The sequence below is a fragment of the Podarcis tiliguerta genome (assembly GCF_965153285.1).
Source record: "Podarcis tiliguerta genome assembly, chromosome: 1".
Classification (NCBI taxonomy): Eukaryota; Metazoa; Chordata; class Lepidosauria; order Squamata; family Lacertidae; genus Podarcis; species Podarcis tiliguerta.
In genome coordinates, this window is record NC_139534.1 from 21,540,797 (window position 1) to 21,555,748 (window position 14,952).

The 14,952-nt window shown below is 43.6% G+C and overlaps 1 protein-coding gene across 1 annotated transcript in view; it reads right to left on the reverse strand.

Annotated features, from left to right (window-relative positions):
* Window positions 1-14,952, reverse strand: part of LOC310664846 (dynein axonemal heavy chain 11-like) — a 215,207-nt gene that overhangs the window by 66,066 nt on the left and 134,189 nt on the right. The window contains exons 47-51 of the mRNA XM_083414512.1: window positions 10,573-10,806; window positions 4,617-4,763; window positions 3,419-3,532; window positions 1,307-1,450; window positions 40-222 (exon numbers count right to left, since the gene is read on the reverse strand). Of these exons, the coding sequence (XP_083270638.1) occupies window positions 40-222; window positions 1,307-1,450; window positions 3,419-3,532; window positions 4,617-4,763; window positions 10,573-10,806 (822 nt within the window). The remainder of the gene's footprint in view (window positions 1-39; window positions 223-1,306; window positions 1,451-3,418; window positions 3,533-4,616; window positions 4,764-10,572; window positions 10,807-14,952) is intronic.

Below are 14,952 nucleotides of genomic sequence, written 5' to 3' on the forward strand. Positions count from 1 at the left end.
AAATAAAGTAGAGCTAAGGTAACTATTATTAATTCCTACCTCGTGGAATTTAATGATATTAATAACCCATGCACAAAGACCAGCAGCTGCTGAAGATTTTGTCCGTACAAACTCTGGGCTGAACTCTGGATCACTCAGATAATCTTCTTTTACAGCTTTAACAGTGGCTTCAGGGATATGTTCTTTATCAAAATTGATGAGACTTTGGAGGAATTCATCTACCTAAAGAGCAAAGAGAAAGAGGCCACCCCAAATGATAGAATCTTAGAGTTGGAAGGGACCATTAGGTCCATCTAGTCCAACCACATGCCATGCAGGAATCTCAACTAAAGCATCCATGACAGATGGCCATCCAGCCTCTGCTTAAAAACCTCCAAGGAAGGAGAGTCCACAACCTCCTGAGGGAGTCTCTTCCACTGCTGAACAGCTCTTACTGTCAGAAAGTCAGAATCTCCTTTCTTGTGAACTTGAAGCCATTGCCTCGAGTCCTACCCTCCAGAGCAGGAGAAAACACACAATTAACTTGTGTGAAGCTAGTACGACCCCCTGACAAAATATCTGATCAGGGTTTACTCTTTAATGTTTTGAAAGTTTTTAAAGAGACCTTTTGGCCATGTTTTGGGATAATCAGTACCTTCAAAGTACAGTGGTACCTTGGTCTAAGAACGTTTTGGTTTAAGAACGGACTTCCGGAACGGATTAAGTTCGTAAACCAAGGTACCACTGTAAAGTTAAAGAAACTAATTGAAAAAGCTGCCCCCGCAATAGCTGTTAGCGCTTTAAAAAAATTCCTGTGATTTCCTTTTGTTTCTAACCACTTAACAAGATGCACATATTTTTGGCACCTTAATAATAGTAGCAGTAGCAGCAGCAGCAATAATAATAATAATAATAATAATAATAATAATAATAATAATAGCTACTACTAAAAATACTGTTGAGGAGTTTTGAGCAGCATAAATTATACAGAAAATGTTGCAGCCGACTTTTCTTACATCCCATCCTTCACAGAAGAGGTTTTATATTTATAAGAAACTGTGCTGACATTTAATAAGTATGATTTGGGGAAATGTGTGGCGCAAAGTCATGACATTCCCCTCCCCCGCCCTTTGACAGAATGTCAAAGGTGTCTAATTACTTTCCTTCCTTTCCTGAAGTTCTTTGACAAACTCCTGCCATGCCCATTATCTCTGGCATTTCCCTCCTATGTGTAACTGGTAGATCAAGTCACGCCAGAGATTAAGAAATGTTTACGCAGACTTTTTGCGTTAATCTCTGTGTCGCCTCGCAGAGGTCCCCTGCTTACCTTGCTCATATACATCTTGGCGGTTTTCCAGCTCCTGTCCTTTGGAATCTTGCCACTCGGAGACGAAAGAACCAGGACTGCAGCCGTCACATTGGTTACGATAGCAGGTGGGTTTGGGAAAGTTCTTAGCTCAGTTAGGTTCAGCTGAGATAGAACAGGAAAAACATCCGTATTAACAGACCAATTATATTTCCAAAGGAAAACCTTGGCATTATTTAAAAGAGGACCGTAACATCCAATTAAGGTGAGCACATGCCACACTTTACAGTGGGCAGTCCTTTATAGTAGGTGGCACTGTGGTCTAAACCTTGAGCCTCTTGGGCTTGCCGATCAGAAGCTCGGTGGTTCGAATCCCCGCAACAGGGTGAGCTCCTGTTGCTCTGTCCCAGCTCCTGCCAACCTCGCAGTTCAAAAGCACACCAGTGCAAGTAGATAAATAGGTACCACTGTGGTGGGAATGTAAACGGCGTTTCCGTGCACTTAGGTTTCCATCATGGTGTTCCATTGTGCCAGAAGCGGTTTAGTCATGCTGGCCCCATGACCTGGAAAGCTGTCTGTGGACAAACACCAGCTTCCTCAGCCTGAAAGCTATATGAGTGCCTCAGCCCCATAGTCTCCTTTGACCTCCCATCCAGGGGTCCTTTACCTTTACCTGGTTCAAAGTCCAGTTCAAATATAAGGAATTTTAAGAGGGGAGGGCAACAGGAGTCATGAAGACGCCCATCAGCTGTTAACACCTTGACAGCAGACTGAGCAGGCACACAGCTGACCTGGTCACAGTCTTTCGCACTATGGTGAGATGCATTGTAAAGGGACCCCTGACCATTAGGTCCAGTCATGGCCGACTCTGGGGTTGCGGTGCTCATCTTGCTTTATTGGCTGAGGGAGCCGGCGTACAGCTTCTGGGTCATGTGGCCAGCATGACTAAGCCGCTTCTGGCGAACCAGAGCAGCGCACTGAAACGCCGTTTACCTTCCCACCGGAGCGGTACCTGTTTATCTACTTGCACTTTGGCGTGCCTTTGAACTGCTAGGTTGGCAGGAGCAGGGACCGAGCAACGGGAGCTCACCCCGTCGCGGGGATTCGAACCGCCGACCTTCTGATCGGCAAGTCCTAGGCTCTGTGGATTAACCCACAGCGCCACCCGCATCCCTGAGATGCATTGTATTTCTCTCTAAATTATGGTAATAGTGAGGAATTCAACATGATGCTAAGTTGATCCATTTCCACTTCCCAGATGGAACAATCCTTCTTCTCCAGCCCACAAATGTGGTTCCGGGGTCTCTCTCATCACCCCCTAAGCCAATTGGGTGTGTGTATGGAAAACAACATTGCACAAGTGGGAGTCCTTGCACAGGGCTTCTGCTGAGAGCCAGTGTGGTGTAGTGGTTAAGAGCGCTAGTCTCGTAATATGGGGAACCGGGTTCGCGTCTCCGCTCCTCCACATGCAGCTGCTGGGTGACCTTGGGCTAGTCACACTTCTCTGAAGTCTCTCAGCCCCACTTACCTCACAGAGTGTTTGTTGTGGGGGAGGAAGGGAAAGGAGAATGTTAGCCCCTTTAAGACTCCTGAAGGAGAGTGAAAGGCGGGATATCAAATCCAAACTCTTCTTCTTCTTCTTCTCTTCTGACGGGACTCATTAGCAGAACCCTGCCCATTACCTCTTAAATTTGCATATGTGCATATAAATCACCACATGCAATTTAATGTAAATCCACTCTCTCTTTTGTCCTTTTTCAGTGATGCACTGTTTTTATTTTTTTACTCCAGAAGCAGCTGAAGGGCTTCAGATATGATCTAGCGATGACTGGCAAATTCCACTCAACAACGTCCTATTCCATGCTGAACATCTAATACAGGGTTTCCCAAGCTTGGGTCTCCAGCAGCTTTTGGACTACAATCCCCATCATCCTTGACAACTGGGTCCTGCTAGCTGGGGATAATGGGAGTTGTAGTCCAAAACCAGCTGAAGACCGAAGTTTGGGGAACCCTGGTCTAGTAACTGATGACTAATGACAGCAGTGATGTGATGAAGCTGTCTCGAAAAAGAACTAAATAACGAGGCAGCGTGGAACCCTTTCAGACAAATAAAAACAAAAGAAGTGGTGTTACCCTATTCAGTGTGTTCAGGGCAGCGTTTGCAGCGTTTAGAGCTGGCTCGGCTTTGGCAAGGTCATTTTCAGATTCTTTCTGCTGCTTTGTTACTTCTGCTTGAATGGCCGCCACCTAGAAAGTATTGCACGATAATTGTCACACCACTTACAACCCTCTTGGAAGGCACCCAATTTTTGGGTGTCATCATGATAGGGCAATATATATGCAAATACAGAGGTACCTTGGGTTACATACGCTTCAGGTTACAGACTCCGCTAACCCAGAAATAGTGCTTCAGGTTAAGAACTTTGCTTCAGGATAAGAACAGAACTCGGGCTCTGGCGGTGCAGCAGCAAGAGGAGGCCCCATTAGCTAAAGTGGTGCTTCAGGTTAAGAACAGTTTCAGGTTAAGAACAGTTTCAGGTTAAGAACAGACCTCCGGAACGAATTAAGTACTTAACCTGAAGTACCACTTTACTGATGAACCACCTTTTAGGACAGATTCCACCCAATACAGTGCAGAACAATATAAACATAGAATTAGAATAATAACAGATCACTTTTAAAAAGTTGAAATACAATATTAATTGTTAAAATAAATAAATAAATAAATAAATAAATAAATTTCAGGCCAATTTAAAAACAATTTCCAAAGCCGCAGCAATAAAATAGCAATACAAACAAGTATGATAAAAACTCTCTTCTCTTTGGACAACAGAAGACAGGGCAGCTTCTCTCTACGTCAAAGAAAAACTGTGGCATGTTCTGACACAATCACAGAAAAAAAGCACTGGGAATGCCCTATTCATCATCATCATCATCATCATCATTATCATCATCATTACCCTGCCCATCTGACTGCGTTGCCCTAGCCACTCGGAGGCTTCCAACGTACATAAAAACATAATAAAACATTAAACATTAAACCCCTTCCCTATATAGTGTTGCCTTCAGGAATCTTCTAAAGGTTGTATAGTTATTTATCTCCTTGGCTTAGGGCTTGCACATAACTCCATATCCTCCAACAATTCTCTGATGGAAAGTGGGACATTCCGGGATCAAATCAGAAACCAGGATGGCTTCTGTAAATCCAGGACTGTCCCTGGAAAATAGGGACACTTGGAGCGCTCTTCCCTTCAGTAAGAGGGTTTAGGACCATGGTCTAAGTCTATATGTGTGTGTGACTCAGTTGTGTCTGTCATTCATATCTCTATACCTTCTGCTCCTCCTCATCTGCGGTAGCTTTTTCTTGACTTAGTTTTTCTGTCTGTTGGCCAATTTTGTCAATAAGAGCCTCAGTGTCTTTGTTTCTCTGATGAAGTTCTATCTCTTGAACGGCAAGCTTAGACTTCAGATCTTCCACCTAAAATGTAGCAAGCATAATTGGGTAATTAAGTTTTAACAAGATTTAAATGATATTCAAAACAACCGGTTAAAAGGAGTCATTGCCTTGGGCTTTGTTGTACACTTGTATAATTATTTCCAGCCCTCTAGAGGATGCATAATTACATTTCTGTATTTATAAAAAAAGATTGCCTTGAAGGCACCAGTATGATTTTACAGTCTATTGACCAGCATATTGATGCGGGGGGTCAAAATGTCCCCTAATAAAGAAATATTCCCAACAATTTTCAAACTATCCAGAGCAGGTTGTGTCAGTGCTTATTTGGATTTCGCTGTTTTTGAACAAATGTGAAGTCTTGCTGCTTAAGAAAAAGTAGGACGAGATCATTACATCTTATATAAACAGAAGGGGAAACATGAAAATAACGAGGAATAACAAGCTTCTTTAATGTCCGATGCAGCCATTTTTCATTGTTCCACAAGAATATGAGAATGGCTTTGCTGGACCAGACAAGTGGCCCATGTGGTCCAACAACCTGTTCTCATTCTACAGCCAACCTGGTGCCCATGAGAAGCCTTTACACAAAATCCCCTAAAATAAATGAATTGACATTATGAGAATCAAGAACAACCCCAAATTTGGTCAAAGGCCAGCTAAGGCGCTATAGGATAACATCTCTCCATTGGCAGAGACGAGCATTGCCTGCAATAATAATAATAATAATAATAATAATAATAATAATAATACTTTATTATTTATACCCCGCCCATCTGGCTGGGCCTCCCCAGCCACTCTGGGCGGCTTCCAACAAAATATTAAAATACTGTAATACATCAAACATTAAAAGCTTCCCGAAACAGGGCTGCCTTCAGATGTCTTCTAAAAGTCTGGTAGTTGTTCTCTTTGACATCTGGTGGGAGGGTGTTCCACAGGGAGGGCGCCACTACCAAGAAGGCCCTCTGCCTGGTTCCCTGTGACTTGGCTTCTCGCATTGAGGGAACCGCCAGAAGGCCCTCGGAGCTGGACCTCAGTGTCCGGGTAGAATGATGGGGGTGTAGGCGCTTCTTCAGGTATACTGGACCGAGGCCATTTAGGGCTTTAAAGGTCAGCAGCAACACTTGTAATTGTGCTCGGGAACGTACTGGGAGCCAATGTAGGTCTTTCAAGACCGGTGTTATATGGTCTCGGCAGCTGCTTCCAGTCACCAGTCTAGCTGCCGCATTCTGGATTAGTTGTAGTTTCCGGGTCACCTACAAAGGCAGCCCCACGTAGAGCGCATTGCAGTAGTCCAAGTGAGGTGGCTATTACACCCACAGTGGAAACCTCATTATGTGGGCATAGATGTATTACTGATGGTGCATCACACCAGTGGTAGGTCTCAAAAGGGGGTAAAGCAAAATGATATTATAGCCCCCCTGAAAAAAGCCGCATCCCCTCTGGTTGAAACAAGCCAGTTTGGCTTAGGAAGTGGTGGTTCCTCCACCACAGAATCTCACAACCACCACCAATTTAGGATTGTTCTGTTATTCTTCATTACTAGAACCACCAGGAAAAAGTTCCTGAGTTCCGTTTGCTCATCTGGAAGCGTGTGCAGGATTGAAACCTGTGTCTCAAGGCACTTGCAACAACAAGAAGCTGAGCACGTTTGAATGTAGCTCCATCACCGCTAGTTATTTGCAAATTGGCAGCTTCAACGTGTAGAAGAATTTTCTACCAAAAACATCTCTCTGACTTTTCTTGTGTCAAGTGGAAATAAATCATGTTCTTGACACCAGAGGGGGGAAAGCTCTGAACTGACACGCTATTTACTTAATTAAAGAGCATCGTACATATTCTTGGGTTTTGTCTCATTGTCATACTCTATTGTGACAAGAAATCCAGGACAAGCTAGTAGATAGGAGCAGTTGCCAATGAGTTCTGAGGGAGCAAGGTAACAAGTTGTGATATAGAACAAAGTTAAATGTGGCAAAATCTAGCCCCTGCTTAAAGCAGAAGGGGCAGATTAGGCAACCTTGATTGGTTATCTGATTACACCTCTCTTTCTTTCTCTCATATAAACCAAAAGCTCCCACTATCTTCTTCCTGTTTTAATTTCCAAGACGATTGAAGCAGGGAGTGAATTACAGTGGTGCCCCGCAAGACGAATGCCTCGCAAGACGGAAAACCCGCTAGACGAAAGGGTTTTCCGTTTTGGAGGTGCTTCGCAGCACGAATTTGCTATGGGCTTGGTTCGCAAGACGAAAATGTCTTGCAATTCCTGGGTTTTCCCCCCCGCTCCCCACCCCCTTTTTCTAAGGCACTAAGCTGCTAATAGCCTTTTAGCAGCTAATCCGCTAATCCCTTAAGCCTTTAATAGCCGCTAATAGCCGCTAAACCGCTAATAGCGCTAATCTGCTAATCCGCTAATGGGCTTGCTTCGCAAGACGAAAAAACCGCTAGACGAAGAGACTCACGGAACGGATTCTTTTCGTCTTGCGAGGCACCACTGTATAGTATATTTAATCCTCAACCCAACAGAGTTATTTGTGCATCCCTGTATATTTTCCCCATCTAAGTGAACATCTGCTTTTAACCCTTTTAGGAAAAATGCATATAATTCTACTAGGAGACACCAACAGTGCGTAAGTGTGCCGCCTTGACCCCGCAACTGAGGGGGCCGGTGCTGTGCGACATGCGCGAATGACATCAGTGTGTATGTGGACTACTCTGGTTTAATTTGAATTGGGGGGGGGGGAGTACATAAACAGCTGAGTAATGTTCAAATGTGGACACGCCCTTAAACTGTTTCCCAGCTCCCAGAAAGATGCAATGGCCCAGATGCGTACAAGTGAAACATTCTGAATTGCTTTTGTTTAAAAATTTCAAGCAACAGCAATGGGAGAACTATAATAAGTGGATCCAGATCATGAGTGATGGAAGTTTAGAACCTGTCAGTCATGAAAAGCTAACCAGTTGCAAATCCCGCCCCCACAAGGAGATATTGCTAAAGTAAGATGATAAAATTATGTGCGTACAATATGCTATTAGTAGAGAAAGTCAATTTTATGCAAAATGATGAATGTCAGTTGAGACTGCCCCTAGGGCAATGCTTGTTAGTTCATAAATGAGCTGATTGTATGTTCACAGCTACAATTTTCATGAAGTCTCATTCAAAGAAATATTAATGGCCATTATTTAGCTACAGTATGGAGAGAACATACAACTGACAGTCTTCTTGCCAAAGCATTTCTTGAAATGTTATTTGAAAAGCAGAATTATCTTTTAAAGCAAACCCAACAGGACAGAGATTCACATGTTTGCTTTATATTAAAAGAACACCAATAAAGATACAACTAAATTTCTTACTACAGTCCCAAAGCATCTATCATTTGTACTTAAGATTTTTGACTACTCCAGAGTAACAAGTGCTGTGTGCCTTAAAGGAGGAAGGAGTTCAAGAAGGTTCAATATTATACCAAAAACTAAATTCAAAAGGGATTCCCAACTATACTGAAAAATACATAGCTTGTTAATACTATAGAATGGCAGAAGAACTATAAGCTCACAGTGTACGGTTTGGCCTCTTCACTCTCATCCTTAACTCTCTCTATCCCACTAAACCTTAGCTCTCCACTTAGCTTCTCTCTCGAAAGCAAAACTCTTATCCTGAGCACAGTAAGTAGGACCAGCCCAATACAATTTGACACCTGAGGTAAACCACAAAATGGCACCCTCCCCTTCCTGCTAGGGAAGAAGGGGTGAGTGAAGAACTACATCAGGAATAAGGATGAAATAAATATCTACATCAGGATCTGCCGCCACTGTAGATCCTGCCGCCTGAGGTGGTTGCCCCAGCTTGTCAGCCCTGGTACTATCAATGGTTATGCCCTAGAAAGTAGGCCAGAACTCTCTTTCTTCTTAAAAGGTAAAAGGTAAAGGTACCCCTGCCCGTACGGGCCAGTCTTGACAGACTCTAGGGTTGTGCGCCCATCTCACTCAAGAGGCCAGCGCTGTCCGGAGACACTTCCGGGTCACGTGGCCAGCGTGACATCGCTGCTCTGGCGAGCCAGAGCCGCACACGGAAACGTCGTTTACCTTCCTGCTAGTAAGCGGTCCCTATTTATCTACTTGCACCCGGGAGTGCTTTCGAACTGCTAGGTTGGCAGGCGCTGGGACCAAACAACGGGAGCGCACCCCGCCGCGGGGATTCGAACCGCCGACCTTTCGATCGGCAAGCCCTAGGCGCTGAGGCTTTTACCCACAGCGCCAGAGTTGGTTTATAACAAGTCTTCTTTTGCTTGATCATTGTTGAGGGGTGGAAATTTCTGGAATAAACACCCTAGCATGGTGCGGTGGCATTGCGGGAGGGCAGAGGCTTCACTGGGGCCCCAACGAGGGAACTGGAACTTCAGTGCCCCTTCCTGGTAGAGAGACGACAATGGCACAACCTGGACCCAGTGGGCATCAACCGGGCTCAGAAAAAGGCTAACAGTGAGGTGCCGTGTACAAGAGTGGGGTGGTTTACCACCCCAAGATCACATTCTTGGGCGAGACACTGTTTCGGCCGCATGGCATGCATCTTTCCCTATGAGGAAATGATATTTGGTTGTCCAATACGATTGAAGGCATTAAGGGATAGATGCACGTGCGAGTGGTTTGGCGGCAAGCATTGCTCGGTTGGCCATTGGGCATTGGGGCAATCCTGTGTTTCGGATGGAGGGGAGGTTGTAGTCTCCACCTGCCCCTCCAAACGCTGGCGTGTCCCGTTAAAGGTATCCGGGGGGAGTGGCCATGTCCATGGGACCAGGTGGGGCCAGGGCCAAAGGCACTCCCCCAGATGGCAGTCCCTGCAGGGGTCACCCCAGGCCAAACCCTCTTTAATTTGTATTCAATAAAGTTGTGTTCTGTTTTAACCCCAAAACAGTCTGATTTGTCTCTTATTTATATGTGTTGGGGTATGGGGAGCCCGATGCCTGGTCCTGCAAGAACGGTGGCCATAGCATGGGAGTGAGAAGGGAGAGACGCTGAAAGGGTGGAAAAGGTGATTTAAAGATAAAGAACCATAAAAAAGGAAAGTAAGGGCCTTGAAGTTGTCAATCAATGGCATATGGGCAACAGATGGAACACAAGTCACCTGGCCACTGTCGTCTTTTCTTCGGTCAGATGTACTGTATTTATGTTATAGTCTTTCCCTCCTAAATTTGCATATATACAGATAGGTAAAGGTAAAGGTACCCCTGCCCGTACGGGCCAGTCTTGACAGACTCTAGGGTTGTGCGCCAATCTCACTCAAAGAGGCCAAGGGCCAGCGCTGTCCGAAGACACTTCCGGGTCACGTGGCCAGCGTGACATCGCTGCTCTGGCGAGCCAGAGCCGCACACGGAACGCCGTTTACCTTCCCACTGGTAAGCGGTCCCTATTTATCTACTTGCACCCGGGAGTGCTTTCGAACTGCTAGGTTGGCAGGCGCTGGGACCGAACAGCGGGAGCGCACCCCGCCGCGGGGATTCGAACCGCCGACCTTTCGATCGGCAAGCCCTAGGCACTGAGGCTTTAACCCACAGCGATAAATTGGCATATATATGCAAGTTCCATGCAAGTTTTTGTCCCTTTTTTGGAAGATACCCATTAGGGGTATCAAAGAATTTTGGTCCGCCACAGTTTTTAAATCTGGAGAAATAACTTCCAGGTCAGAGGTCACTCTCCCGCTCCCGCTCAAGACTATGGTAGTGTGGTGCCTCTTCTTTAAGAATGCTACAGAGAATGCTACAGCTGAGGCAATGTCTGTTGCTGCTGAGACTTTGGAGATTTCAGTATTTCTTTCCCAGAAAAACATTTCATAACCTACCTGTGAAGCTGTAGTCTGCAGCTTTTGTAGCCCATTTTCCAATCTTTCCATTTTTTGAACCAACTCTTTTCTCTTCTTCGCTAGCAGATTCTGGTAGAGTTTAATTAGTTCCAGGAAACTCTTTGGTGTTGTGTAGTTATAACGCTTCTCATTCTGCTGGTATTTGACGCTAACTTCATTAACGCTTGTGTGTGCAAAAGCAATGAAGTGGCTGATTGAAGGCTTCACGTGAGGCTGAAAAACAAATCCATAGCGATACTTCACAATATGTCAGGCTTCACTGTAGAACCGATAAAGTTGTACAGGAAATAACATTTAGCATTGTTTTTCAGCACAACCCTATGTCTGTTTACTCAAAAGAAAGTACCATTATGTCCAATACGTCTCACTTCTTAGTGTGTTTAGGATAGTTGTTCATTTCAAGACTGACATCGGAATCTTATACATGTCTTCCAACATCAATGTGACTTACTCCCAGGTAAGCATGTATGAGCCTGGTGTCCCCAAACTACTTCTAAATGTGTTTCATTGTATTTTAGCTATTGTTTCTAACTAGTTTGCCTTTATTACTTTGTATTTTATACTTGCATTTTTAAAACGTTGCATACCACCTTGAAACCAAATTGGGAGAAAGATAAGACATAAATAAATTGAATAATAATAATAATAATAATAATAATAATAATAATAATAATAGAACAATAATAACAATAACAATAATAGAATAATTGAGGTTGCACCTACTTGGGGTTGCACCTAGAATAATAATAATTATAATTATTCTAGGTACAACCCCAAGTAGTTTGCTCAAAGAACTGCCCAAGGTTCAAGAACATATGTTAAGTTCATGTCTGTACAGCCAATTATTACATTTATACCCTAATTTCCTTCCCCCTGATGTAGGTGTGAGACAGAGAGGGTCACTGGCTCAAGGTCACCCATAGAATCCTAGAGCCATTACATTTGGTAATGCCATAGAATTGTAGAGTTTGAAGGCACCGCCAGAGTTATCTAGTCCAACCCCTGCAATGCTTGAACCCACGGCAATGAGATTAAGAGTCTCATGCTCCACCAGCTGAACTATATCCAAGTGAGCTACATGACCCTGGTATCTCATGTTCCAGTCCAACACCCTAACCACTAAACCATGCTGATAATCAAATTACAGGACACCAGTCAAGCTTGCAAAAATCTATCATTTGCCCGATAATAAATGTTGGAAATGTAAAGAAACTGAAGGTACATTCTTTCACCTTTGGTGGACGTGCCCAAGGATTAAGGCTTTTTGGGAGATGATATATAATGAAATGAAAAAGGTATTTAAATATACCTTCCCGAAGAAACCAGAGGCCTTTCTCCTGGGCATGGTTGGCCAATTGGTGTTAAAGAAGGACAGAACTTTCTTTATGTATGCTACAACAGCAGCAAGAATACTCATCGCGAAGTATTGGAAGACACAAGAACTACCCACTCTGGAAGAATGGCAGATGAAGGTGATGGACTATATGGAATTGGCAGAAATGACCGGCAGAATCCGAGACCAGGGAGAAGAGTTGGTGGAAGAAGATTGGAAGAAATTTAAAGACTATCTACAGAAATATTGTAAAATTAATGAATGTTAGAATGATGTTGGATTGAGGTTAAGGGGTTTTTAGTAACAACGGTATGAAGGAATATGTAAAAATGGAATGTTAATAGGTGAAAATTTAAAGTTATAATATATTAAGATCAAGATAAGGATAAAAGTAAAGAGGGAAAGGATTTGCTGAATAAATAAATTGAACTGGAATACCAAGAGGGGAGGTGTGGGGAGGTCCGGGAAACAAGCAAATGCAAGATATGTTATGAAAAATTGAACTGTTTTTAATTGTTTTTTATTTTTGTATCTTTCTTTTTTCTTTCTTCTTTTTATGATGTTATGGAAAATCTTAATAAAATATTATTAAAAAAAAAAAAGATAATCAAATTGCTAATGAGAACAAACTTCATCTTGCTTCTCATTATATCAGTGTGGCGATGTATTTTTAAACTGAGCTAGTTGTTTTACGCCCTTCTCTTGCGGCTGATTTAATTATGGAATTGACATATAACATAATGTACTATTTTAGTTGCATATTTTCTGTTGCAAACTTTAAAGCAGCCTGGAATGGGTGTGTGTGTGCAAAAAGTGGGGTAAAAAAGTTTCCAAAATAAAAAAATGCAGTCAATGAATCTTAAAGAGTTCTCTCTCTTCTGACTTTTGTCGTTTGGTGTAACTGCATTGCAGGAATGCCTAAGGAAAAAAAACAGCTGGTTCAGTCTCTCAATCCTTGGAGTCAAGCAACTGCTGACTATGGTGATGTATTGCATGAACACTTCAGTCTATCATTGTAATACATCAAAGCAAGGTACTTGTTTGAAGGTGGAATTACTCAAAAAGTGTTGTCATTTAGCAGACCTGTCCGGGAACAAGGGATCAGTTCTGTCATAGAGCAGAAGACACAGTATACTGCTAGGAGGAAGGAGGTTTTTCTCCCCCTTTAGCTTCAAAATATTAGTGCATTAATGAAATACAATTTGCATTCATACAGATTGCAGCACAGGGGAAGGTCACAATGTGACCGTAATTACTCAGAATCAAATGCTATTCCAACAGAAATAGGTTACTCTAGCTATGTTGCTGCGGTTGTTTCCACACTAGTAATTTCCCCTCGAATAGTCATCCTACATGTTTGCAGAGAATCCAAATGGCAGTATCAAACTGTTGCAAGTCCAGTGTTTCCGTATAGCCTATTTCCAAGCCTGATTTGTGATTTATTTTTTATTATTTGCACTATAATTGTACTGCAGAGTAGACAGGCAGAATGCAATTGAGACTTTTCAGGGCTCCTGCACATCTAATAAAATAATTCCTGCTTGTACGTTCTGCCTCTTTTGAGTGCCCCTTGTTGCTCGTGGCTGGAGGATGGATGGCAAATAGACAATTGCCTCCTGATCAGCACTATTTTGTATAAAAATGTAAAGTAAAAATAATGCAAGGACTCCATCAATGAAAGTCTTACCCCTGACCAGAAAGCAATATTGGGCCAATTGAGATAAAGTATTCAAGGTATAAGGGATGCGGGTGGCGCTGTGGGTTAAACCACAGAGCCTAGGACTTGCCGATCAGAAGGTCGGCGGTTCGAATCCCTGCAACGGGGTGAGCTCCCGTTGCTCGGACCCAGATCCTGCCAACCTAGCAGTTCAAAAGCATGTCAAGTAGATGAATAGGTACCACTCTGGCGGGAAGGTAAATGGCGTTTCCGTGCACTGTGCTGTTACAGTGGTACCTCTGGTTATGTACTTAATTCATTCCGGAGGTCCGTTCTTAACCTGAAACTGTTCTTAACCTGAAGCACCACTTTAGCTAATGGGGCCTCCTGCTGCTGCCACACCGCCACCACGCGATTTCTGTTCTCATCTTGAAGCAAAGTTCTTAACCCGAGGTACTATTTCTGGGTTAGCGGCATCTGTAACCTAAAGTGTATGTAACCTGAAGCATATGTAACCCGAGGTACCACTGTATTGGGCAATACATGATTCTAAATAATGTTAGCAAATGTAAATACAGAACTGGAACACACACACACACACAGAAAGAGAGATGTTATTTCGGAGGAATTAATCACAGTTAAAAGCACGTGATTTTGCAAACATGGTCCCCGTATCCTCAATACTGCTACAACATTCAGCATGGCTGGGGATGCTACGCGGATTCCATCTCAGTCCTAGTTGCAGTGGCCTAGACTACATGGGCGATGTGTTTGCCCTGAAAGGGTTAAGTAATTTTCATGCGGCCCAAGCCAGCTTGTACAAATCCCAAGACTCAAGGGTCTTGGGAAGTACCTGTTTGGCTGACACGGCCATTGCCAATGTGAAGGGCTATTGCTAAATATACGCGTTTGGCATGCATAAGGTCCAAAATTCATTGCCCAAGATAGGGCTGTGAAGAGTCCTATGTAAAAGCCTGGACAACCCCTGTTAGTGTAGAAGCTACTGGGCTATATGAACCAGCTTTCCATGTGCTTTACCAAAGCTGAAAAAGTACCCTAGGGCAGGCAGAGAAGAAAACAAAGAGCTGGCATTGGCTGTAAATGTCCTCAGTCCCCAGCAGAGTTTCTTTTCCTGCTGAGAACTGGGATTGTCAGACCCTGAATTCCTGGGAGGAATGGGAAGTGCGGTGGGAGAATCTACAGGCACAACTGTTTCTATTTACTCCTGCCAAGGAAAAGTTTCTTGACCTTCAGGCAGCGGAAGGGAGAGACAGAGGCAGTTGCCAGGAATACAGCCATGACATACCACCCAACATTTCTCCAATGAAAATAGGGATGTCCTATTCCATGATGGTGAGGATGACGACGA